At 53.3% G+C, this 25,606-nt stretch overlaps 2 protein-coding genes across 8 annotated transcripts in view; both read left to right on the top strand.

The window, feature by feature from the left end:
- The window catches only part of TACC2 (transforming acidic coiled-coil containing protein 2), a 172,206-nt gene extending 162,070 nt beyond the window's left edge, over nt 1-10,136 (top strand). For all 7 annotated transcript variants that reach the window (XM_025047958.1, XM_025047960.1, XM_025047957.1 and 4 more), the window contains 4 exons: nt 5,039-5,199; nt 5,403-5,509; nt 5,856-5,976; nt 9,584-10,136. In XM_025047958.1, the coding sequence (XP_024903726.1) occupies nt 5,039-5,199; nt 5,403-5,509; nt 5,856-5,976; nt 9,584-9,649 (455 nt within the window). In that variant the 3' untranslated portion in view covers nt 9,650-10,136. The remainder of the gene's footprint in view (nt 1-5,038; nt 5,200-5,402; nt 5,510-5,855; nt 5,977-9,583) is intronic.
- Nucleotides 10,137-18,453: 8,317 nt separating this feature from the next.
- The window catches only part of BTBD16 (BTB domain containing 16), a 35,983-nt gene continuing 28,830 nt past the window's right edge, over nt 18,454-25,606 (top strand). Inside the window, exons 1-4 of the mRNA XM_015590629.1 lie at nt 18,454-18,477; nt 19,171-19,319; nt 23,224-23,297; nt 25,169-25,312. Of these exons, the coding sequence (XP_015446115.1) occupies nt 18,454-18,477; nt 19,171-19,319; nt 23,224-23,297; nt 25,169-25,312 (391 nt within the window). The remainder of the gene's footprint in view (nt 18,478-19,170; nt 19,320-23,223; nt 23,298-25,168; nt 25,313-25,606) is intronic.

Here is a 25,606-nt window from a genome sequence, read left to right as displayed (position 1 = left end):
CGAAAAGGATTTTGCAGATGTTCCAAGCTCATTTTTTTTTTTTTTATACTAATGATCATGATGCAAAAATGATGTTATGACTCCAAGGGGAGGTAGGGTTTTTGCTTTCCTATTTATTTATTCGCTTAGGTCCATGACACCAGTTTTTAATAAAAATCTTGTGTTCCTAAAAATATATGAAGTAAAACCCCAGCTCTCTGCAAACCATAGTTTCTGTGTCCAAGTTTGAAACTGTGCTTAGCAGATGACCCGTTTCTTTCAAATGTTTAGATGTGTGTCGAACCGCACCTCTGGCTTCTCCCGAGATAAATATGAGAGCAGCCTTGGGAATGGTGAAGAGGCTGACAGTTGTTTTCCATTCAAAGCACCTTAAATTTGATTTATTATAATAAAGGCCATATAATAAAGGCTCAGGAGGAAGCCCATTCGGGTGTTTCTAAGGATTAGCCTCACAGTGTCTGCTTTCTATCAAATGAAACCTCTTTATTAAATTGGTATAAGAATTTATGAATACGTATGGATGAGATAAAAAAAAAAAACAAAAAAACAAAGCTCTTGGAATTGAAACTGCTGGTGAACATGGCCGGGATGAAGGATTTATGTTTTCCAATATACAGTGTTTGGCAAGCTGAACCCAGCCTTCTGGCCTCCTGGAGCCTTGGGATGTGAAAACGCCACTCAGACCTACAGTGGCTCATCTGGAGACGTCCTCCTGTGTCTCAGAGTCATATGTTTTCATTTTTGCTCTTGGTGATGACGTTTAGGCCAATATCGAAATGGGGGTAAAGGGCCAGGAGCCTGTGCCACTCAGAGAAGGCTGCCCAGAGCCATCTTGCATTGCTTGGCTGGCAATTTTGATACAAGACATCCCCTCTTGAAAACCAAAAGAGTAAGAATCTCTCTCATTGCACAAGTGGCCTGTCCTCGAAGCGAGAGAAAGCTTATTCAACTCTGAGAGTAGTGAGAAGAGCAGTTTCAGTTCTAGATGGTCCGTGTGGAAGGGACCCTGATGGCCACACATGCCCACCCCTGTCCCCTCAAGCCTCTCCTTCCCGCCCCCACCCAGGGGAGCTGGTATTAGGCTGAGGGTCCCTCTCTTTAAGAGCTGGGAACTTGCCCCTTTCGAATGTTTTCATTTTAGGGGGTTTGGAGGTCTCCCGGTTTGCTCCGCGAGACCCCTGCAGTGTCCCTGGGGCGAGCAGCATTGTCCCCCAGGGTGACGTCTCACCGTGTGTCCGTCCCTCACCCCCATCCTCGCTCATTCCTTCACTGTCGTCGTCCACTTTTCAGAGTTTGTTCTCATCAGAAAGGGGCGCATCTATGGTTGTCATCCGTCCATCGTTCCTGCAGGTCATGGGTCAGGGCCCCCGTAGATGTTGAGGTCCTCGTGTCCTCGTAGGAGACTGAGGGCTAAAGCACAGCTGGGACTCGCTGTGGCCTTGGGCGGGATGTGCCTTCTCTGCGCGTGAGCCATGAGTCTCCCCGTGTGTGGAAGAAACACCCATATTTCTCATCCGGATTCCGTGTTTTTCTTCTCATTTTCACTCACCTAACCAGCATTCCTTGTGGAAGGGGACACTGAGGCCCAGAGAGCTTGGCCGTTCAGGACCAGAGTGACTAGCATAGCGTTTTGAAGTTAAAACCAGGTTCCGCCCACCCGCACTGCGCCCTTCCCGGCTCGGGCCTGGCTCTGTGGCTTCCGGTCCACCGTCCCACGTGCTTCGCATCAACGCGACGTCTGTCCTGCCATCATTGTCCGTTCTCGTCACATGTTCCTAAAAGAGATTGTTTTATGTTCAGGTAGTGAATATTTAGAATTCAGAACGGAAAGAGACTTCTGTGCTTTCTGCATTGCGGGTCGTTGCGATTGATTTTTTTTTTTTTTTCCTGCTTTCTAACAACTGCCCTGATTCTCTGTTTTGCTTCCGTTTTCTGTTGCTTCTTGCCCTTTGCTTGCAAAACAAACAGGCAAGCCCGGTAAGTAAATGCTTTTCACCTGATTTGACACCTGCCCATTGCAAGCTTTGTTTGTTTGTTTACTTCTCTATTTTTGTTACTCTTGCTTGTGTGTTTTGGCTGCATCCCCACACGGTTTCATAATGTTTTGCCTGGAAAAGCCAGAAGATCTTCACGATATCATTTTGTGGTTGAGTCTGGAGCATCTTGGGTTTGGGGCCGATTTCCTGATCTGAAGAACCTAACTGCGTTTGTAATTTACAACAAGATTTGTGAGGCGTTGTCGCCTTCTCGGTCTCTTGGGAGCGGGGAGCTTCTATTTTTACAAGGGTTATGTGGGGAGGAATGGAAACCGCTGAGGCCGACTGAGTCTCAGATCCAGGAAATCAGATGAACGCCATTTGATAAACGACCCCTTTCCAAGCCAAGCGAGATGTATACATGACCTCAAACCAGCCCGGAACGTGCATCGCACGACGTGCTGAGGAAGCAGCTAAAATTCAGAGGATGAAAGGCATCTGATTGCTGGCGAGGCGTGGAAACGCCCCTTCTTAGGAGTCAGGACGTAGCGAGCAGATTGCTGGCGGTTCTGTTCTTGCTGCGTGTTACGTCCCCCTCCACGGGTCCCTGCGACGCGGCAGCTCGCCAGTTCGGGGGTGTGGATGACGGGTCACTGAACTGGGTTAAAGGTTTTCTATGCATTTTCTTGTTCACTCTTCCCCCAAAGGCCATGAGATAAACACTGTGATCCCTCGTTCAGATGAGGAGGCTGAGGCTCAGAGGTTATACACCCTGTCCCAGGCCACCCAGCTGGGAACAGCAGAGCCAGGACTCGAGCCTGGGCACTCTGGCTCTGGGTCCTTCAGCTCTACCCTGCTGCGGGGCTCTGAGAGGCAGGCTTGGAGGGACGTTGGGCAGTTTCCAGGCCTGCGGTTCCCTGGGCACGCCCCCTGGACCAGCTGCCTCAGCATTGCGGGGGAACAGTGTCATGGATGCAAATTCTTGGCCCCACCCAGACTTACTGAATTGGAACTCAGTGCTGGGGTACAGCAGTCTGTGTTTGAACAAACCCCTCTGGTTTAGATGCATGCTCATGTGGGAAGACCCCTTATTTTGTAAATGAGGCCTTAGGACCCCCAGAGTCAGGACCTGTGAGCAAGTTTATGTCAGGGCTGGAGCTGACACCAGGGTGGGGCCCCTGTGCTCCCTCTTCCCTCCACAGGGCACACACAAAGGCACCCGACTGTGGGGCACAGCAAGACGCCAATCTGGGGGAAGGCACCCAGAACAGCCTCTCCCTGCTTTTGAGGGAGCTGCTTCTTTCTAGGTCTGTTACTCGGAAGTCCGAGCAGAGACGTAGCTCTGAGCACGGCTGTGGGTTCAGGTCTGGCTCTGCCACTTGCTCAGTGGACAAGCGACTTAGCTTCTCCAACCCTGTCGCCTGCTGTGAAATGCAGATTAGAGACCTACCTCGGGTTGTTTCCAGGTGCCCCTCGTTCATCCATTGCATGGGCGTGTGTTGAGGTGTACCATGAGTCAGGCACTGTCACAGGCCCCGGGACAGAGCAGTGACAAAACTGACTCAGAACCCTGCCCTTGTGGGGCGTGCGTCCTGGGGGAGATGTGCCGCCAGCAGACATATGTGTGTGCACACGCACGTCTGATATGAGGATAGGGAGTGGAGAGGAGGTGTCTCCCACGGATGCTCAGAGAGGGCACCTCCAGAGAGGTGACCTGGGGGCTGTGGGAAGCTCTGGGGCCCGCTCTCCTGGCAGAGGGCACAGCAGCGCTGAGCCCCAGGGCATGGGGGCCATCGTGATGAGCACAGAGGGCAGAGGCGAAGCGTGTGCGGGTTTGGGCTTTTACTCCCAGACGCCTGGGGGGCTCTGAGCAGGAGTGAGGCGACCTGGTTTAGACTTCTGGGAACAGAGTCTGGGTGCTGGGTGCTGGGTGCTGGCGTGGGAGCATCCGATGGGCAGTCAGCATGGCGTCTGACACGTGGACGAGCGCAGCACGCACGGCTGCTGTGTTGTTATGACTGTCGTCATTTCCAGATTCGATCCATCCTATGGCAGCCACCCTCGGAGGCCATTCCGGGCAGCAGGCAGCCCCCTCCCTGGTGACCTGGTGACCTGGGGCTGACAGAGGGGCAGGTGTGCAGAGGCCCTTCCCTCAGGAGCTCTGAGTAGGGACTTCTCTCTTCCCCGTTCTCTGCTGTCACCAGTCTCCCAGACACCACAACAAAAGGTCCGTCACCCACCTGCACCAGCATCAGGTCGGCATACAGGAGATAGCACCATGCAGGCAAGGGGCTGTGTCACACAGCGTGGTCAGAGAAAGCCTTACCCTTAAACGTGAGGGTTTTCAAGGCGTTTGGGCAGAGTGTTAACACGTGATGGCCCAGAGGTGGGGTTGAGGACAGAGCAGTCCCTTTCACCAGGACCAGCCACTCTGAGCGGGGCCAGAATTTAATCCTTTTGTACATAACTGAGAAACTCACTTGGACAGAATTAGCTCCACTTGGCTCAGAATTAAGACACCTGCTCTATCAGAGAAAATACCGCTTTCCGCGTGGAGCAGAGTTTTGGGGGGTGACGGCGACGTGGACTTTGGGTTAATGGGTGTTTTAACAATGAAGAAACCGTTTTCTTTCCCAATGGCCATTCCTTTATTTTGGTGACACTTAGGAAGCCCAGCCCCTTGCAGGTCGGGCTATAAGACCTTTTAACCTTGCCCAACACAAAACTCAGTAGTGATGTTTTCTTTTTTACCTGTGGATCTCTCTGTTTGCTGTCAACAACCAGATGGACTCTCTGGGGTCCGCAGTATAGACTTTTACGGGGCTGCATTGATCAGACCAAAGAATAGTAGCTATTGCCCATCCCATCTACTACTGCACAGGCCTGGGTTTGAGATGCAGGGGCTGTGGGGTCTGTTCCTTTAGAGGCAGAGTCCGGGTGGGCTTCGGGGAAGGGTCTCCTGAGTCTGAGATGCCCACCGGTTAGACTGAGACCTTGCTGGCCCCTGAGACCAGGCTCAGGTTCCATGGGCTCCATGGTTTTGTTCCTGTCTCTTCTGCCAGAGGATGAGCAGAGGGAGAAGTCAGTCTCGCACCAAACGGTCCAGCAGCTGGTCCTGGAGAAGGAGCAAGCCCTAGCTGACCTGAACTCCGTGGAGAAGTCTCTGGCTGACCTCTTCAGGAGATATGAGAAGATGAAGGAGGTTCTGGAAGGCTTCCGCAAGGTACGGCTGTGCTCGAGACGGGTGGGGCGGGAGGGGGCGGATCAGCCGGGGAGTGGTGGTGGGGTTTCCGGAAGGCCGTCCTTGCAGGCTGGGGAGTCAGACTTGGTCGTCTGAGGTCGCACCCTCACCGGAGAGTTCTCGGGGTCCCCAGCACTCGTCGGCATTTCTTATGTGGGCTCGACCCCTGTCCTCTGTTGTGTCAGAATGAAGAGGTGCTGAAGAAGTGTGCGCAGGAGTACCTGTCCCGAGTGAAGAAGGAGGAGCAGAGGTACCAGGCCCTGAAGGTGCACGCGGAGGAGAAGCTGGACAGGTAACGTGGCCGGGGCCGCTCCCGAGGCGGGCTGGGGGCTCCGACAGCACCCCTGTCATTGAGTCGGCTTTTCAGAACAATTCAGTACAGTCTGTGATGAGCGCACGCTCCACGGTCATGCACGTTGATAAGCAAAGGGTGCATAATTTCCAGGGCACCCACTCAAAGCACCTCAGCATTATGACAGTGAGGGTTCGGAATAGGGGCTCTCGTGGGCCCCTGTGCTGGGCCTTTGTTGGTGGGAACTGGAGCCTAATAGTTCCCCCAGCTGGGAGGGAGAAGATGGGAGGCATCCACAGAGGAGGATGATAATTTCCGAATCCTCCCCTCACCCCCATTCCCACAGGGCCAACGCCGAGATCGCCCAGGTCCGAGGCAAGGCCCAGCAGGAGCAGGCTGCCTACCAGGCCAGCCTGCGGAAGGAGCAGCTGCGAGTGGACGCTCTGGAAAGGACACTGGAGCAGAAGGTAAGAGGCCTGGGCAGTGGCTTCCAGGCAGGCAGGCAGGGCTGGCTGGATGCTCAGATGACCAGATGCTGGGCTTCCGCAGCGGCCTTCCCGGGATGAGTCCTTGCTTTGTGAGCACAGCCTTGCCCTCCCTCTGAAGAGCGAGCTTAATGCCAGCCCTGAGACTGGCCTCCTCTCTGCCTTCCCTGGACTAGCTGCTCACTGGGGTGTTTATTGCCCTTTTTCGTTCCTTCTCAGCGTTCGTTTATTTGTCAAGTATTTGTTAAGCCCCTGCAGTGGGCCAGGCGTGGTACTTTAACTCCGGCATTTAGCATGCACGCTGGCGAGTGGGTAGATGCAGAAGCGACTGGCTGGTGCAGAGGATGGACCGTGTCCTCGTCTTTCTATGGATGGGTGGAGGCTCCTTCTGAAGTCCCTCAGTTTGTCCCCAGGTTTTCTGATTTCCAGTGTGGTGCTCGGTCAGCTGTATACAGTGTCTCCCCGGGTGTCCACATGAGAAGTCCCTTTTGCCCAGGAGCCCGTATGAGTCTCTGAGTCTGGGTGAGTGCAGGCCGGGCAGGCCCCCTCCCCGGGTGTGTTTTCAAACCTGCAACCCAATACTGGTTGCCTTACTGAGCCTGAGGGCCCCCCAGGATAGTCATCAGAGAGCCCAGTAGTCTGGGCTAGCAGCACTTCTCATGCACTGGGGCCTTGACGGGCAGTCGTGGGGGGTCCTTTGTAGGCAGGTGGCATCAGGAGTCTGGCATGTCTCCCAGATGGCTTCACATTGGGCCCCCTCCTGTGCCCACACCCAGCCAGGTTCCAGTGGGGCTGGCTGGGGTCCCCAAGGACATCTGGGCCAAGCAGTACTGATCTCTGCAGGGGCAGGTACTGCCTCTCACTTCACCCATGCGGTGTCAGGAAAGACCCCTGGGACAGGAGCCTCAGGTCCTTGCCCCACCCTGCCCAGGGCAAGCCTCGTGCTTCACTCGGGTGTCTAGGTTTGTAATGTTGGGGGACTAAACCAGATGCTAGACGATCCCGTCTGGCGCTGAGGAGTATATGGCTCTAGTAACTGAATGAATTTCCCTGAGGTTCAAGGCTAAGTGCTAGCTCAGCCTCCAGCCGCCTCTGCCCCACAGTCCACTCAGTCCTGGTTACCCAGGGTGCTCACGTTACCAGGTCATTTCCATCCTTTATCTTTTCCTCTTGGGGTGAAAAAGACAAATGGCCACCGAGAAGTTTAATATTAGAGACTTGTATTTTCACAGAAAAAGGAGCCTGGACTGTGCTGTGTATGTTTAAGCACCTGTCTCCGGGCTCCGACTGTGGTTCCGTCAGTGACCACAGAGACGAGCAGAGCTTAGAACCATCGAACGCCAGCACGTGCTCGGTCACTCAGTCCTTACCGAGCGTCGCTGCAGTTTTAGTGTTGAGCGGGTGTTTACTTTTATTCTTCGAATGTTGATAATCCACATATAGCACATTCGGTGACTCTTGAAAAATGGAATATTCCTTTAAATGAAAGGCCACGTTCCCCAGTTACTTCAAGTGTTAAGGGAGTTGTATAGTAAATGTTTCCAGGGAGAAATGTAACAGTTTGGTCGTTTGAGATCATTCCCTCCGGTTTCCATCAGGATTTGATGGTGTTTAAGTTGCATCAGTTTGAGGCAGTCTAGGTAAGTAGAGGTAAAACGTGAAGCAGGATAGATGTTTTCAAGGCACCTGGGCTGTTCAGACTGTATACAGTTGCAAAATGAAGGTGACGCTAAGTGTTTTGCAAACTAGAAGACAAGGAAGAAATTGAGTTGCACGTGTTCCATAACAGAAAAGATACAAACGTCTGTGGAAATGTAATTTTGTCCTAAAAGAAAACTTGACAGGAATGAATTAGAGTTCTTCCCTAAAGTGATAGAGAGGGGACAGTCTCTATTTTTAAAAGATTCAGAGGCGTGATTTCCCCAGGCTGTTCTTACAGGAACAGCCCCGTCAGCACTTCATAAAGGGTTTTGCCCCGTGAGCTGAGCTCCATCACGAGGCAGTTCGCTAGGCGGTGGGGCTGATGCTGCCAAGATTGAGCGTGGAGAACCTCCAGGAGTCGGCAGCTAGTGGGTCTGCTGTTGCCTCTCAGCAGCCATCAGTCACTAGACGTTACGTTGATGAGCAAAACAGCTAAGCTGTGTGGGAGCCAGGCCAGCCCGGATTCGCGTTCCATGCCTGCCACATCTGACCAGCGCAACGCTTAACTTCTCTGAGCCTCCCAGTCTTCTCACTGAACAGTGGCGACGTCCAGGGCCTCCATTAAGGGACTATCGTGAGAACGGAGGGAGGCCACAGTGCCCGGGGTGTGTTTAGCATGGTGAGCAGCACATGGAAAGCACTCCAAGCAGATGAAACATCACCATTAGCGGCCCGGCAGCGGCAGGAGTGCCGGGAACAGCAGCTTTAGGATTAGTGGTCTGTGCTGCATTCTCTGCAGAGCCTCATCTTCCAACGGGCCTTTCGGCACCTCTGAGAGCTGAGCCTCTCAAAGCCATGAACTCTCGACAGGAGGTCGGCTGAGGTGGTGTTCCAGGCGGGGCTCTCCGCTGGCGGGGGCTGGGGGAGGCAGGACTGCAGCGAGCACTGAATTTCCTCTCCACTGAGGAGCTGGATTCTTCCCAGGCGCTGGCACAGTGGTGAGTGGCAGCAGGAGCCCAACCTGGAAACAGGACACGTGGCTCCAGGCTGGAACCTGTCATAGGTGGTTCTGAGTTTCTGAGGAGGGGCCTCCGTACAGCCTCAGGGGACAGGCTTGAGGTTAAGATCCAGATGCACCTTCCATGGGGACTTGGAGGGAGAGCTGGCTGCAAAATGTTCCCAGGATATCCGAAAGATCTAGCCCCTGTAGAGAGGGCCATTCGGGGTGGGCCGTTGAGCCGGCTCAGCGTCAAGTCAACATCTAGCCCATTGGAGAGCAAAGCCCCACTGCCAAGATGGAGGCGTCGACGCACTGGATCCCTGTTCTTAGAGGATGGACAGTGTTGTCAGATCATTGGAGTGGGGTGCACGTGTGGTTCCCCTGGATGGGGCTTCAGAGGACAGGCATGGTGCGAGGAACACCTGAAGCCATTTCTCTGTCGCCTCCCCTCCCCACGACCCCTTGTGTCACGGCACTGCCCCATCCGGCATCCTCCGAGTAATGTCAGCGATCCCCGTTCAGGTAGAATTGCTTAACCCCTCCAGGTGGCATATCTCAAAAAAGCCCCCGAAGAGCTCACACCAGCCCACCCCTTAGTGTCCACACATAGTGTCCACATCCTTCAGAGGCAAATCAAAGGAAGAGAACCAATACTCGTTAGGCCTTTATCATATGCTGGTCACTGTGGCGCTTTACTTCTCAGACAGATGCGATCATCCACATTTTAGAGATAAGGAAACTAAGGCTCAGAGAGGTTGTGTAACTTGCCCTACATCGCACAGCTAGAGCTGGGATGTATATAGATTGTTCGGCTCCAAGTCATTTCTCAGGAGAACCAAGAGGCCTGGAGAACCCCTTGCCCCTAAAAAGCCAGTGGCCATTCTGATTGACTTGACTTCAGACAACCAAGAGATTTCGGCAACCTCTTTTTTTTGTCTTCACTTGCAGAACAAAGAGATAGAAGAACTCACCAAGATTTGCGATGAACTGATTGCCAAAATGGGGAAAAGCTAACTCTGAACCAAATGTTTGGACTTGACCGTTGCGTGCAATAGGAGCGTCGGCACACTGCTGTCCTGGTTCTGTGGACAGGTCCTGTTTTCACTTTTTTGTATGCACTGCTGTATTTACTTTCTAAATAATGTTGATTTGATTGTATGCAGTACTAAGGAGACTATCAGGATTTCTTGCTATTGGTTTGCATTTTTCTTAGTATCATTCATAGCAAGTTGACCTCAGAGTTCCTGTATCAGGGAGATTGTCTGCTTCTCTAATAAAAGACAAATCGCTGACCTTGGCCTTGCCCTTTGTACATGAGTTCCCAGGGTGAGCGGCTTTTGGGTTTAATATGACCACGTACAGCTTACACAGGGACTCTTGCCTTAAGGAGTGTAAACTTGATCTGCATTTGCTGATTTGTTTAAAAAAAAAAAAAAAGAAAGAAAATGCATGTTTCAAATAAAATTCTCTATTGTAAATAAATTTTTTTCTTTGGATCTTGGCAATATGTGTGGCTGTGATTTATTTTCTGGCAAGGGTTGAGTCTTTTCTTGCCTTTGTTAAATCCAATCAGATTTGGCTTTTCACTCTTCTCTGTCTGGGCTCACTCCTTTGTCCACAGATCTAAATAACATTTCCTTCGTCATCGTGGCTGTGTTTGTAAGTAGAAACTAATAGGAAATATTGACTTACTACTTAAATAATTAAGTGAATGTATTGAATTAGCTTGGATTTTGTTTTTAAGAAGTCTCTTTGACTTTTAGGGGGCAAAATCTAGTTTCCTTTATTGGCTCAAGGAAGAAGCAGGCTGTTATTCTTCCTGCCTGTTCCCTCATTGTGTGCAGATCAACCTTGAAATATCCATTCCCTCTAAAGGAACGGGAAAGGATGATCAATTACGGGTGGGAGACAGGTCGGGAGACAGGTCGTTAAGCCACAAGCCACTTTTGAGATTAAACTAGGGATATGTGCCTGTCTAGTTAGATTCCTTAATTGCCCCTGATCCTCAGGGACCCCAGCTGCAGGGTGGGCATATGGGGGGAGGGAGGGGCTGAGACAGTGCCTCTGCTTCTCAGGACTGCCTTCACAAATCACCACAAACTTACCAGCGTCAAACAACATAAATTTATCCTCTCATGCTTCCGGAGGCCCGAAGTCCAAGATCAAAGTGTCGGTGGGGTTTGTTCCCTCTGGAGGCCCTGAGGGAGCCTGTGCCAGCGTCCCTCCCAGCTCCTGGGGCGGCCAGCATTCCTCGGCCTGTGGCTGCGTCACTCCGGTCTCGGCCTCTGTCTTCACGTGGCTTTCTCCTCTCTGTCTCGGATCCCTCTCCTTTCTCATTAGGACACCAGTCACAGGATTTAGGGCCCACCCCGAATCCGGAATGATCTCATCTTAAGATCCTCAGTTACATCTGCAAAGACCTTCTTTCCAAATCAGGTCACATTCATGGGTAGCGGAAGTTAGGATGTGGACGTATCATTTTTGGGGGGACATGTGTGGTGTGGGGTATAAGCTTAGAAAGCAGACTGAGACTTCGATGACCCAGGACTCTAAGCCAAGACAGGGGCCTGCCTTGTCCCACTGCCCAGCAACATCTGCCCAGTCCGGCCGCAGCCGCTCCTCCAGGTGCTCCTCTGGGCCCCCCCCTCCCGCCTCGTCCCGGTGTCTCTCCTCATCCCTGTTCTCTCAACAGCCCAGCTCCTGTCTCCCGGAAGCTTATTATCACTCAAGTGATAACCTAAAATGTAGGTGAGAATAAAAACCCACCCATAATCCTCAAACCAAGACATGATAACTGTCAATGCTTTCATGTTTCTTTGTCTATACTTTTTTCTTGATGTCTGAAATGTTTGTCTTTATAAAAGTGGAATTATTTGGAGTTGTGTGGTTCCACACTAGTGGGCCGTCTGTGGTGGCCCCGCGTACTGTGTTATAAGCTTTTTTTAGCCTAATACTCTAACGTGGCCATTGCGTTATGGTTAATGTTTATGTCGACAAATACAGCTCTCTGCCACCATTTTGAATGGTTGCATGTGTTCAGTGGTACCAAATGTATTTAACCACCGGCCTGCCAGTGGACGTTTATACTATGTCCAGTGTTTTGCTATCATTATGCATGGGTGAGGAAATGAGTATCCTTTTGCATGTACGTTTATGAACATGAGTCTCTCCTTAGGCTAAATTCCTAAAGTGGGTAACCCAGGTGAACGGTGTCACTGTATTGACTCCAGCCAAAGGCCACCGGGAGCACACCTGTGATTGAACAAGGTGTGTTTATTGCTCATTGCAGCGATGGATGGCAGACACCACTAGGGGGAGCCCTGGGGGTGTCTGTAAGCGGAGTTCCGAAGAGGTCGCTCGAGATTCTGACTTGGGTCAGATGATTCTGGGGAGGGCTTAAGGAAGCAATACGAAGCTTTGCTCTGTATTAGATGCAGTCGTCATGGAGACAGTTCTCAGGCTGTGTATCTCAGTAAATCTCACCTGGAAGGAGAAGACCAGACTAAGGTAAAGCTGTACATGTTTATGTATTTGTGTGTGTGCGAGTGGACGCCATCTATCTAATCTGTTGTTTACCTATCTATCTAATCTCCTCCCACATACCCACATACCCTTTGGGGCATAGGAACTGGTCCCTTGGCTTCTGTCACTGTCTGCTGCCTATCAGCCCAGCCTAGCTTGGGAAGCGCTGGCCCCAAGCCTGGCCTCAGTCCCACCTGCATGCCTGGCCACCTCACTATATCTGCCCACGGGGCCACTATGCAGAGTGTCCAGCCTCCAAGCCCCCTGTGGTTTGGGGTCAGCCACTTTTTCTCCTCCATTCACTTTGTATAATGCCACATACGCTTGTAAATGTCCACCCTTGTGATGGCTGCTAAGGACTAGTCTAGTTACTTTCCTGTGCTGAGTGAGTGGGCAGAGCGCAAAACGCCAGCCCCTGACCGGTCACCCAGAGCTCCCCTGGCCATGGTGCTATAACCTTCGAGATTCTCAGCGTCTCTCAGGAACTTGGGTTTGCCAGGTCCGCGGAAATCTTGAACTTCTAACATTTTTTTTTTTCGGCTCAGCATTTCCTTGGGGCTCTCAAGGTAAAGGTGGCATTATCTCCATACCAAGATTGCCTCAGGAGGGCAGTAGGTGAGGAGCGGAGGGAGACAGAAAAGAGGGTGGTCGTCACTGATGGCCGTGGGGGACGCTTGGGGGGACCTAGGGGCTTTCTTTGTTTTCAGGTTTGGGGCTCAGCTCCTTAGGCGTGAGATCTGGAGGGCCTGAGGCCACCTCCATTTCAGGCTCCTGACTCGGGAGCAATCAGGGCTTTGCATGGGGCAGGTGAAGGAGGTGACAGGGCCAGAATGAGGACTGCCTGGCTTTGGGCCTGTGGCCCTTTCATTTAATCCTTGGCCCTGGTAGGATACTGAGGTTTCGTAGCGAAGCCCATCTGCTTTCCAGTACATTCCACTTGGAGAATTGAGCCGGGCGCGCGGGTGTTCCGATGGGCAGGGTGGAGGTCCTCACGCACCCAGGCTTGCCGGCCGGAGAAGGGTGTTCACACTCGAGCACCCGCCGGGCTCTCTCGGGCTTAGCGCGCTCGCTCACGATCTGGTAGTGGGAACTATGTTTATTTCCATTTTACAGAAAGGAAACGGAGGCTCAGAGAAGTTAGAAACCTGGGGACTTGCCCGAGTTACTCAGCCAGGCGATGCGGCGGCCAGTGCTGGGGCCTGGTCTTCAGCGACAGCAACGACCCTTGCATTCCCCAGGCCGACAGCTGCCTCTACACGGAAGTTCACTGCCTCCCAGCGCCTGCTGCTGCCCCTACCTCCATTCGTGAACTGGTCTGACTGGGGCCCTGCCTTGCGTCTGGCCGGCTGCCCCGGTTGTTTCTATAGACGAGAAAAGCCTGCTCTTTGTTCGGTGGTTGGGAACGGCAGGGGCTCGCCCAGGTGAGCGTTGTTAGGCTGATGTGAGTGAGTGGCTTCGCTCCTAGTCAGTGGTGCCATGGCACTGCCCCAGCCTGGTGGTACCCAGCCAGGCTTTTGAGTTCCATGTGCTGGATTAGCAATGGAAGACTCTGGAGAATTCACAGTTCTGTCTTACAGGTTTATTAGGACCTGAGAAACTCAACTTGGAGATAAAAAGGGGTTGGACCAGGCAAAACCCAGACTCCTCGGCCCCTAGAAGCCCTGGGAGATCGGTCCCTGGACCCCTTCTGGCCTCCCTTCCCCACGTCCCACCCCGGGCAGCAGACTGCATGGTCATCTCTTCAGTAGGCCCTGACCTCTCCAGTCCAGTCCAGCACTGGCTGTGCCCTCTACCTGGGACACTCGCCCTGCCACCCCGTCATCCCATCTCAGCTTACCTCCTCTTCCCTTAGGGCTCATCCTTGCTTTACTTCCTGCAGGGGACCCTCCTGGGACCCCCAGGCCTGGTCATTGCTTCAAAATGTCGGTTTTATTATTATTATTCAGATATGGCGAGGCTAATAGATCTGGAGACAGTTACCACTGAGAAGATATTTTGTTATAGTTCCTAAGAGGAGGAGCCACCCAGGGCCACACGGGGAAGCATCAGCAATGGGCAGAAGGCTCTTTGGGGGTTTCCGCAGGAAGGAGCGGGTGAGGCAGGGTAAGCAGGCTTAGGGTTGGCTAGAAGGGATCATTGCAGCAGGCTCTGGGGCATAGGGGCTGACCGTAGTTTGGTACCTGGCCCTGGGGTGATTCAGGTACGGGGACAGAGGGACAGTGGCCCCGAGTGAGAGAGCCTTATAAAGGAGGAGGTTGGGATGTGGACCCTGGATTGGTTGGTACGCAGATGGAAGGCTCGCCTGTATGCGAGTCCTTTACTGTCTCTACAAATTGGCCAGCGCTGAGGGACGTGTCCCTCCAGAGTCCGCAAGGCCCCACGACATCAAAGCATCAGAATTAAAAGACACGCTCACTACACTCAGTTGTTCCTCCCACAAGTTCCCGTAGCTCACTGGTCCCGCACCCTGTGCGCTGTGAGCTCAGAGAGGCAGAAGTAAAAAAAGTAAAAAAGGTGACTTTTTTAGGGCAGCGCATGAGTGACTTTCTAAAAATAGTTATGTGGTTAATTTAATAAATAGTAGGAATCAACCGGCAAATATATTTCATTGATAAAATAAATTTACATTAAAAACATTGTAAGTAACAAAAAATTGTCAATGGAAAGGCAAGCCCGTTCTTCAAGAGATCTGTCAGGTAAATGACATTCCAGGTGATGTGAGCACATGAAATCGCACAGGCACCCACCTTTCACCTGGCCCCATAGACACACTTGACACTCGACCTTGTTGAAATCAAGGAATGACGCCAGGCCAGGGCCAGCGCAGGTGTCATCTCCCCTCCCAGTCCCGGCTGCCCCAACCCGGACGTCCTGGGATTATGGGGTCAGCAGTGGGCAGAGCCAAGGAGTGATTTTGCCTGAACTTTGTTTTGCGGACCAGAAAACCGAAGCCCAGAGTCAGAGGACTTTCCCAAGGTCACACAGCGAGTTGCGCTTCTTTCCTATTGCTGAGACCACCCCCGGCCACATAGGACTTAGCTCGAGGGCAAGACCCACACCGTGGGGGTCACCTGGTCCTGCTTCGAGTACCCACGGGGCCTCTCATCGCACACAGCGTGCAAGCCCTGAGGTCTGAATATTCCAAAATGGCAGGGCCCTGGCACTCTGGGTCTCCACTATCCACCCAGGCGGGTCGAGGATGCGTCCAGGGTCACACGGCCGGTCAGTGCCGCCAGAACCGGAGTCGAGACTGGGCGTTCTTTCAGCGTACCCCACTGCCTCCCCACGTGTGTGACGGGTTGGAGTGAGCTGAACTGGACAATCTGGGAAGGCAGTGAGTGCCTCCCCCTGGAGCATTCAAGAAGCAATTGGACATCCCACCAGAATCCCCTCTAACTGTGGCATTGGGGATTTGAGTACAAGGAGTTCTAGCTGGGAGCTGTGCTCCGTGAGCTTTAGTGTCTGAGCCACTAATGGCCTCTGCTCTTGGGATTTCTGACTTGTCTGGGCCCATGGGGCCAGGTGACTGCACAGGCCAGTACACAGGGCACCATAAAAAAAAAGGGCTTGAAGGACAGGTGCCGGGACCATGTCTATTTATTTGTGTTTGTTGTCTTTGACATTAGCTAACCACTCAGCACCTAGAGCTCCATGGGGGGTGTACGTGCAGAGGGCTTTGGGGTGGGCTCAAGGCCCGGATGCCTCACTCAGACCCTGTGGGGAGTGATGGATGGAGCCAAGGCCAGGCAGGCATCTGGCTTAGGAACTTGGGAGTGTGGCACCCTGGGACGTGTACCTCGAGTGGCCACGAGAGGGCGCCTCTGGGCCTGCTCCTGGCTGTGCCTCAGAAATGATACCTGAGGGACCCCAGCTGGCCCGTAGTGGACACGTTGGTCCAGGACAATGTATTTCAAACCCTTTAATTGAAATCTGACATGGGGAAAGTTGGGGGGAGGGGACGGAGCAACAAAGTGGGAGCGAATCTGCCCATTTGTGCAAAGGCATCTGCTGAGATGTGACTGTGCCCCACGCAGAAGCAGACACACACACACACGCTCGCATGTGTGAACATGTGTGCACACACAGACGCACACACACAGGGCTCATCCTCGTGCAGAAGCAGAGCCGCGGGTAGGGGGTAGGTACTGCTACATCCAGTTATCCAAGTCAAGAGACGTTGCTTGAGCACTTAGTCCTAAGGGCTGCATGTGGTTGTGGGCTCTGTGGGGACTAAGCTGCCATAGTCCACCCCGCCGTAACCAGCTCCTCTGCAAGGCAGAATGTGGGTGTCGGGAGAGTAGAATCCCAGACCTGTGGGCGAGGAGGCAGGAACATTCAGAGGCACCTCCCATTTATAGAGTGTTCATAATTTCTGGAGCATAGCTGCAGGTAGGCAGAGCAGCTGCTTTCCTGTTCCACTCTACGATTTTCGTGAGAAGCTGCACGCGAAGCCCTGGAGGAAGGCTGTCCTCAGGTCTTTCGAGCTGTACTGACTCTAGGGACTTCGGTGACCCCATGGGTGGGGGGTCCAGGACTTCGACGAACCAAGTTCCCCAGTGTGATAGCTGGAAGGTGTCTGAGAACCCTCCAGACCAGTCTCCTCCTTTTCCAGAATGACACTGCTCCTCCCCTAAGGCGGGAAGAGGAAGTGTGTGGCACCCCAGTGGCTGGTCTCCGTGAGACGCCACATCTCCTGCAGCCCTCAGCTCTGTGCCTGGAACAGGAAGTGCTCAGAACCTTTCCTGACGTTGCCACGGTGCCCACAACACCCCGAGGAAACCAGAGGCGCACTCCCCTGCCGAAGCACCTTGGCCCCTAAAAGGATAAAAGCTCGCCCCAGATGTCACGAGCGCTCTGAGGAGTCAGCCTCAGGGGTGAGCGATTCTGTAATCCGGAGGCCCCCGCAGTGAGAAGGCCTCCCTTCGGCCAGCTGCCCCTGGAAACGCCCGTGGTCAGCGAGGGGGCTTCAGCGTGGTAAGTGTGGCAGGTGCTTTTTATCCACTTGAAAATGTTTTCCATCCCTCGTGATCGGCTTGGTGGGGAGGGGCTTCGGGGTTCCAGTCTGGGAGACATGAGGGATCTGGGAGCCCAGGGACCATCGCAAGTAGCAAATTGTATGGTCAGCCTACCTAGATCCCTCTGGTCTCCATCCCTTGGGACACGGTGAAGAATCACAGGTTGTCTCTTATTTTGCTTTGTCTAAGCCACTTTCCCAGCACAAAAGCAGAGAGTTGTCAGTCTGTTACTGTGCTTTAAAAGTTTAATATTCTCTTGATTGGATAACCTGCACTCAAGGCTTTACTCGTTGTTACTTTTGTGGCCAAACATAGATCCTTTAGGCAGGTCTCCTCCATAATATTTTGAATAGACCCTTTGGAAATTTTCTGAAAATTTGAACTTGACCTGTTTTGTCTTCTAGGTGCTTCTTCCCCGCCCCCTGCAGTGTAATCTCCACTATCATTCATGAAAATGTTGAATCCGGTAAGTAGACCAGCTCCCCAAGGGGCAGCGGAAGCACCTGGTTACAAGTTTCCAGGCGGGGAGGGTCCTGCACCACGGGGACCTCAGGCTTTGCTGGCTGACCGCTGGGAAGCGGTGTCAGAATCCTGCTGTCCGAGCCCCCTTCGAACATGTCTCACGCTTCGGCGGGACTGTGTCGAGATTCACATCACACAGTTCCCCAGCACCCTCCGTATTCCAGGCACCGGATGAGGCGCGGCTCCCCAGCTCCGTTTCGTTTGATCATTGTAATGTCACCACCGCCATCAGCGTCCTCATCCTCACCATCATTGCCATTATTCCCATTTCACACATGAGGACCAGGAGGCTCAAAAATATTAAATGGCTTGCCCAAGGTCACACACCTAGTTAGTGGCAATAATGAGATTCGAACTCGGACCCTCCCCATCATGGTCCCCGGTCTCCCCACCACACCGCTGGCGCCCGGCTCGGCTTAGGGTCAGTTACACCCATTCCCGTGGGTCCCTCGTGGTGCACGTTTCCTGGCTAGCTTTCCTTGAGCCGCCATGTCTAAGTCCTCATCCAGGCTGCGTATTCTACTGCTCCCTTAAGGAAATCACTGAAAAAACATCTAAAAGTCCCCGCCCAGAGACCCAGCTGTTCCATGCGTGGACGTAGACCCAAAACGATTGAGAACAGACATTCAAACAGGAACTCGAACACAAGTGCTCATAGCAGCTCTAGGTGGAAAGGACCCGAGTGTCCACCAACTGATGAAGGATAAACAAAAGGTGGCCCGTCCACACAATGGAATAGGATTCAGCCGTAAAAAGGGGATGAAATTCAACACCTGCTACAACGTAAGCGAACCTTGAAGACATTATGCTAAGTGAAAGAAGCCACACTTTAAAGCCCACACCTTGTATAATTCCATTTATATAAAATATCCATAACAGCAAATCCACAGAGACAGAAAGCAGATCAAAGGCTTTTAGGAGCTGAGGTGGGGAGACTTGGGAGTGACGGCTTCATGGGGATGAGGTTTCCTTTGCGGATAATGAAAATGTTCTGAACTAGGTGGTGATACGCCATATACTAAATGCCACTAAATTTACACTATAAAAGGGATAAAATGGTGAATTTTATGTTTTGTGTTTTGTGCATTTTACCACAATAAAAATAAAACCATTCGCTACCCAGGTTCCCCCCAACTTGGCATCTCTCTGAATCAGTCACACGTTAGGACAAAGACTTAAGGAACAGTTTCTCGAAGCGTAACCCCATCTCTGCTTGTGGGTGCTTCAGAGCTAACTGCAAAGAAACAACCTTTCTCCCTGACCTTGGCCTCTGCACCGACTATCCTAGGTCCTAAATTCCAAATTACTTTGTGGCTTGAAATCCTCTGTCTACTGAATATATTTGTTTTGAGAAGATGCCCATGTTTGAAAACTAATTAGCATTTTCAAATCCGTCTTGATTTTCTTTCTGCTGTGCAGTTTGGGAAACCTGACATTTTTGTGAGGTTAAAAAAGTCTTTCTTTCTTCCCAAATAGCACAGCATTCGGCTGGAACGCCGGATAGCTGGCTCAACCAACCGGTGGCGTTTTCCCAAAGAGCCTTTCTCCCAGGACCTGCTGGCGCTCTCCCAGATGTGCAAGGCCATGAGCATAGACTTCGATGATGCCCTGAAGGACCCAGACAGGTGGGGAGACCAACGGCCCACGGGGTGGGGTGCCTGCTTGGGGCGAATCGCATTTCTGGTTGGGCCCCTCTGATTGGGCAGATGGGCTGTCACGGGGCACATCTGCAAGGAAGGCTGCCTTTGGGATCGTCCTTTAGGGAGGCACGGGGTCAGTGTGACCACTTCCTCTGAGAATGTCTGTGGGCGGTGACAGAAGTCCAGAGAGAGACTGACCATTTTTTTTTTCCTAGATTTTCCTTTGCATTGGGAATTTTGGACCCTAACAGGATTCTGTTATAAGTTTATCAACTGATTTGTTGACAAACGAAACTTAGCTCGTCCTGGCTCAGTGCCTGCACCACGATCGTGAATGCACACATCCATGCGGTCACCAGCTGCCTTTGGTAGGAAGCTGGCCCCACCCCTCACTCCCATGGCGTTCTGAGCAGCAGCCCTAGAGCCTCACGTCTCCATGTTACGAGTTCTTTCTTGCCTCTCCTGGGGACACAGAGCTGGACCCTATTGCAGAAGGGACACCTCACTTCTCTGGTGCTTTAGACCTTACTTGATGCCACTGCCCTCCCTGTGCTGGCAGCACCTGCCTCGTGAGCACACAGTCCAGTCTACCTGAGCGTGGCCAGTGTCCCCAGGCATCGCCTGCTAAAGAAAAGCCACTGGCTCTGTGTTTGCTGAGCAAGTAGCCAAATCTTCCCTTTCCAGACCCACTGGCCAGCCCTGCTCCAATGCCCCTCCCACCCCCACAGGCGACTGACTAGAGTACATGCATTTGAATAAATCAAAATCCATCTGCATTTGGGGTCTAAATTCTCCCATGCCCCTAGCTTAGAAAAATTGCTTGCTGTGAATTACTATTTCTGGCCTTGGCTATTGATAGCCTTAAACTATCCTGAGTTTATTTTGTACTTAGGGTTTTGCCTGAGTGCCTGGGCCAGGCTGGCAAGGTGGGCACGGGAGCTGATCCGGAAAACTGACGAGGGAGGCTGGGCAGCAGGAGCAGAGGTCTCCAGGGGCTGGTCTGTGGCATCGATGAGCTAAGCCAGGGGTGGCGGGGGAGGCCGGAGGGCTGGGGCACAGAAACCTGGGGATGATGATAGTTATTCCGGGCTTCAGGACTATTAAAAGCAGCCTATCGGACAGGATTAGAACTCCTCCTCCTCTGTGACCTTTAGTCAGTGGTGTAACCACGCTGAGCCTCAGTTTCCTCCTCTGTGACGTGGTGATAGCAGCAGGTCCCTGGAAGTGTTATCTTAGGGATTAAATCAGACAGTACATGGGGAGTGCTTTGCCCTGTTTCTGGCAAATAGTAGACGCTCAATAAATAGAGCGTCTACTATTGTCTTAGCAGCAGTTTTAGTTATCGACCCCAGTTTGGGGGTGTGTCGTCCCTGTGCTTGGCCAGCCAACCACCCCCATACTCCAGTCTGCCTCGTAGCACCTTCCCCAGATCAAAGCACCTTTCCTGCACCACGGCAGACCTGCCTCTCCCCTTGGCGGTGCTGGGCCGCTGTGGATCCAGAGGCAGGCTAAGGCAGGTGGGCACTCCGAGTGGGCTCATCACGTGTGTGTCTGGCAGTCAGCTGACCCAGGCTCAGCTCGGCAAGCATGTCATGCTCTGCCTTCTTCCTGAGACCGTGGGCTAGCCTGGGCGTATTCTCGTCCTGGTGACGGCAGAGGGCAAGAGCGATAGCTCAGTTGCACACATGCTTTTCAAACCTTCAGCTGCGTCACATCCACAAAGATCCCCTTAGCCAGAGCAAGTCGCATGGCCAAACTCAAAGTCAAGGGCAGGAAATCAAAGCGGAGATTTGCAGTTAACGAGCCAAAGCCCTTTGGATGGTTTGCCAAAGGACGTCCATGTCCTTAAGAAATCCCCAGGAGGTCCCCCTTTCCCCTTCTTGTTGCTCCACCACAGGTCATTCCTGGGGAGAGTGAGCCCCCAGCCTCACAGCGTAGTCCCAACACCCTTATGTGCCACTACATCACAGGCCATTTGGTCCCCAGCAGTGACGAGAACAACTCACAGGTGCCATTTATTCCATTAACTTTTCCACTGGTCTTAACCTGAACCCAGCCCTTGGAATCCGCGGCGCCTGCATGATAAATGGTACATCTGGGCAAGCAGCCATGACCCCAGGAGTGACCAAGGCGATGTCCTCGCTCCTCTTGTCTGGCACCTCCCAGCTCAGCTGATGACAGTGGTGTTTGTGAGGGCAGTTGAGCTCATGGGCATTGCCCCATAGTTTCCAGGATCCATTGCTTCATTTTGAGGTCACGGTCTGAACTCCTGACCTTGGCCAGCTTTTCCCAGATGTGTGAACTCAACCACCAGGGGCATTGAGTCTGGCTTAGGTCAGCTCCAACTGCTCCTGTTGGGTAAACAGCTCAGGCTCTCACTGCCTTCCTGGGGCTGAGTCACTCGGAAGGGATGTCACCTGGTCGATATTATTCTGGACACAGGTTCCCCCACCCAAGCCCTCCTCCAGGCAGCCTGGCCCACGAGGCTCCCGGGGTCACTGAAAACAGCATGGCAAAGATGACACTGACCAGCTGTGGTCATCACGTAGCCCTTGGCTGGTTGGCTTTTTGGGGATGACTGTCTTCAAGCTGCAAACATGCGACTCGGACTTTGTTTCACTTCCTTGCTCAGCGGGATGAGTCAGTGTTTACGGAAAAGCATCTTATCTTTACACATCATTCAGTCGTTGAACAGGTGTTTTCTGAGCACTTGAACGATGGCTGTGCTAGGCTCACAGCAGTAAATAGACCCCACATCTGTCTTTATGGGAAGCAGAGCCTGTCGCAGAGGATGCCTGAGTAAACAGGTGACTCCGAGACACTGTAGAAAGAGTTTTAATGGGAGTAGTGCCCGGGCGGGCAGCGGGGAAAGCCGCCAGCCCAGCCTGCCCCGAGAAAGCGACGACGCAGCTGATTCGGACGGACGAGTGGGAGATCGTCAAGAGCAAAGGCGAGAAGGACACTCTGGGCAGAGGGAGCTGTGCGTCCAGGGGAAGGGAAACAGGACAGTGGATGAGGCTGCTGCGGAGGGCCGCAGTGGGGACGGGACGAGAACACAGGCATACGCAGGAACTTGGTGGCCATGCGAAGGAATTGGGGCTTTTCCCCAGGAGCACTGGGGGACACTGAAGGACCTCAGCAAAAGACAGGCCAGATCGGATATGTATCTCGGATGGTTCCTCGGGCTGCAGGGTGGGGTACGCATCAGAAGGGAGCATGCTGGGGACTGGAGACGGCCAGTGCTGGGGGAGAGATGTTGGCTCGGAGGAAGGTCCTAGCAACACGGGCAAAGAGAGATGGATGCAAAAGATCTTTCGTCAGACCTAGGCAGGTGATCGGATGTGACAACGCTCGGTGTGCTGTCCTGGGCCTCGGGGGGCTGGTGGAGGCATTTCCTGACACAGGGAACCCCGGTGAAGGAGCAGGCTGGGTCCAGGGTAGATGCCAAGTTGAGTTTTCAGTCACATTGAGACTGGGGAGTGCGCGCCCCCTGGGCAGCGTGTTCTGGACGTCCCCAGAAACGCCAGGACCCTTTCTTCCTTGCTCCAGTAGATATTTATTGAGCACCTACTATGTGCTGGACATTGTTTTAGACATTCACTCAGAGAGGTGCCATTCAGGCAGCCACACGTGGCCTCAGATACCTCACTCAGGCCTACCCACAAACCAAACACGGGAACGACGTTTCAGAAACAGCCATCAGACCGAGATTGTAGTTTATCAACTCGGCAGACAAATGGCGATCGGACGAAAGTGCCCCAGAGGGCGAGATGTGATAACATTGATTGACGGGCGCTTCAGGGGCACTCACTCTGACGGGAGTGATACAGGTCGCAGTTGGAGAAAAAGATATTAACTCTTGGATCTTTTGTTTGTATTTTTCCTTGAGGTTATGCATTTCAAAAAGTCGGAAAGGTTTCTCTGAGAATTTGAAGAACAAGGCCCTCCAAAGCGGGGATACCGGTGAGTTCTTGTCGCCAGTGGATTCAGTCAGAACGTTGCTGACCTCAGGGCATCTCGTGATCTCTATGGGAGGACACCAGACCATAGTCTCTGCGCACTGCACAGAGTCTAATGTGTAATAGATGCCTGTAAATATTTGTCAGGTGCACGATGAATGACACCAAGCCGGCAAACACGTTCTCACAGGCTAACGGTCATGGTACAGGCAGAGGTGCTGATTTAATAAAGAGGCTTTGAATCGGAAGACTGAACAGAAGCCCTTTCAAGCACGGGGCAGGTGTTCCTCTCAGCTCTAACGAGTCAAGAGGACTTTTCTGACTTATAATCAAGAACCAGACTAGGTCTGTCCAGCTGAGAGAGGCTCGTTGAGCCTCACAGGAGCCTAGATGGGTCAGTTCCTTAAAAGAGCAATGTTGGACAGACCCCACGTCTCAGCGCGGCTGGCCGAGGTCAGAGCCAGCCTTCTTCCCAGGAGGCACTGAGTGAATCCTTGTTGCCTGTCAGCTCTGGCTGACAGGGGCTTAAGTAGTCTGAGGCCATCTCCTGGCCCCGGAGAAGAGGCCTGGGACTGGTTGTGATGTCCACCGTGCATCTGCCGTCCTGTAAGTAGAAGTGGATGGCCAGTGAGGGACATGCTTGATCCATGGATCTCCTCCTGGCTAAAACCCCCCCAGCGGGGTGGGATTCTTTCCACCCGGCAAAACAGGGCCGTCACCTGAGGGGACTGATCCAAGATTTGAGATGCGAACCCAGGTTCTGAATCCCAGCACCAAACAATATCACAGAGCCGGCGAATAACAACAACAATAATAATAATGGGAGAGGAAACAGGTACCCAAGGTCACGTAGTCAAAACAAGAAAGAAGTAGGCGGGGCTAGTGGCCCTCAAGGTCCGTGTCCGGCACTGAGGTTTCAGGGTTTGGGGCGTCACCTGGAGCCCCGCCCCCTTCTGCCCGCTCTGTGCTCAGGGGAGTCCAGCTGGCACAGCCCTCGTGGCTGCCGCCTCTCGTGCCTCACCTGGCCCGGCGTCCCTGGGGTCCATCTGCCCCCCCCTATCGGTCTCTCTTCCGTTTATCCGTCCGGACTGTTTGTGGGTGAGACCCTCCCTCGCGTAAAGTCCTTTCCAGTCTGCAAAGAGCCTCCGTCACATCTCACATCACACTCTCATTTCACACCTGTGAGCTGGTTCTCGATGGTCTTCGTTCCCTCAAGGAAACTGAGGCTCACAGAACTCTGCTCCCTGGCAATGGGCCTTCTGATGGCGATTGCCTTTCAAGGGCGGTAATAATTAGGCACCAATAGCCCAGTAGTTTTCCACAGGGAGCTGGGCACTGATTTTGCTCCCCTGGGGACTTTGGGAAGTGTCTGGAGACACATTCCATTGTCACAACCCCGGGGGGCAGGTGCTCCTGGGGAGAGTCTAGGGGTTCTGCCAAACAACCCCCAGCGCACAGGACAGTCCCCACCATGGAGAATTTTCTGGCCCAAAGTGTCAACAGTGCCGAGGCTGAGAAACGCTGTAATGGGGGAAGGCAAGACGAGGCCCTCACAAGTGTCCCAGCCAGCAGCCCCCAAGTCGGAGGGCAGCCCACGAGCCCCCGAAGCCCTGCAGCCGCTGGCCGGCCGCCCTCTTGGTTTATTGCTGCCTGTGTTACTTTGGGTCTGCCGGTCACATCCCCCTGGGAGCCAGCAGGCTCCCTGAGGCCCACGCTGTCATCTGCGTCACTTCGTTTCTGGAAGGCCTAGCGCGGCCACCTGCCTGCCCCCGACCGCTCAGTGGCGGCAGCGTGGAGGGAGGCGCGGGAGGCCGGCCTGCGCCTCTGGAGCGTGTGTCTCTGCGTCACTTGCTCAGCGGCCTTTTCTCTCCTCAGCCGTGATTCTCGAATGCCTGGGCCTCCAATGGGAGCTCCACCTGCCCCAACTTTTTCAGTCCGAGACCTTGACCAAGCTTTACCTGGTGGCCCTGGGAGAGGACACCTCAGACCCCGTGGAGGAGCTCGAGAAGCTGCTGCAAGGTACGGTCCCCAGCGCGCAGCCCCGGCGCCCTCTGCTTTTAGAGACTCCGGCGCGGCGTTTGGTGTGGGGACCGCGGTCACTCCGCGGTGACCCAGGGCATGGCCTCAGCGTGGGGTTCCACCTCAGTCTCCCTAGCCATCAAACGGGGCGATCGTTCTTACCGGAGCTCGGGGGGTCTTGGGGCGGTCCAGCGACGGGCCCGACACGTAGGTGCTCTTGGCAAACGCGTTGTCATCCCCGCAACTCCCCGCAGCGCCCGCCAGCCGAGCCGGCCCCGCCCGCTTCTGCGAGGG

This window comes from Pteropus alecto, unplaced genomic scaffold (genome assembly GCF_000325575.1).
Source record: "Pteropus alecto unplaced genomic scaffold, ASM32557v1 scaffold205, whole genome shotgun sequence".
Lineage (NCBI taxonomy): Eukaryota > Metazoa > Chordata > Mammalia > Chiroptera > Pteropodidae > Pteropus > Pteropus alecto.
Note: the sequence above shows the minus strand (reverse complement) of the source record. Positions and strands in the feature narration are given on the sequence as shown.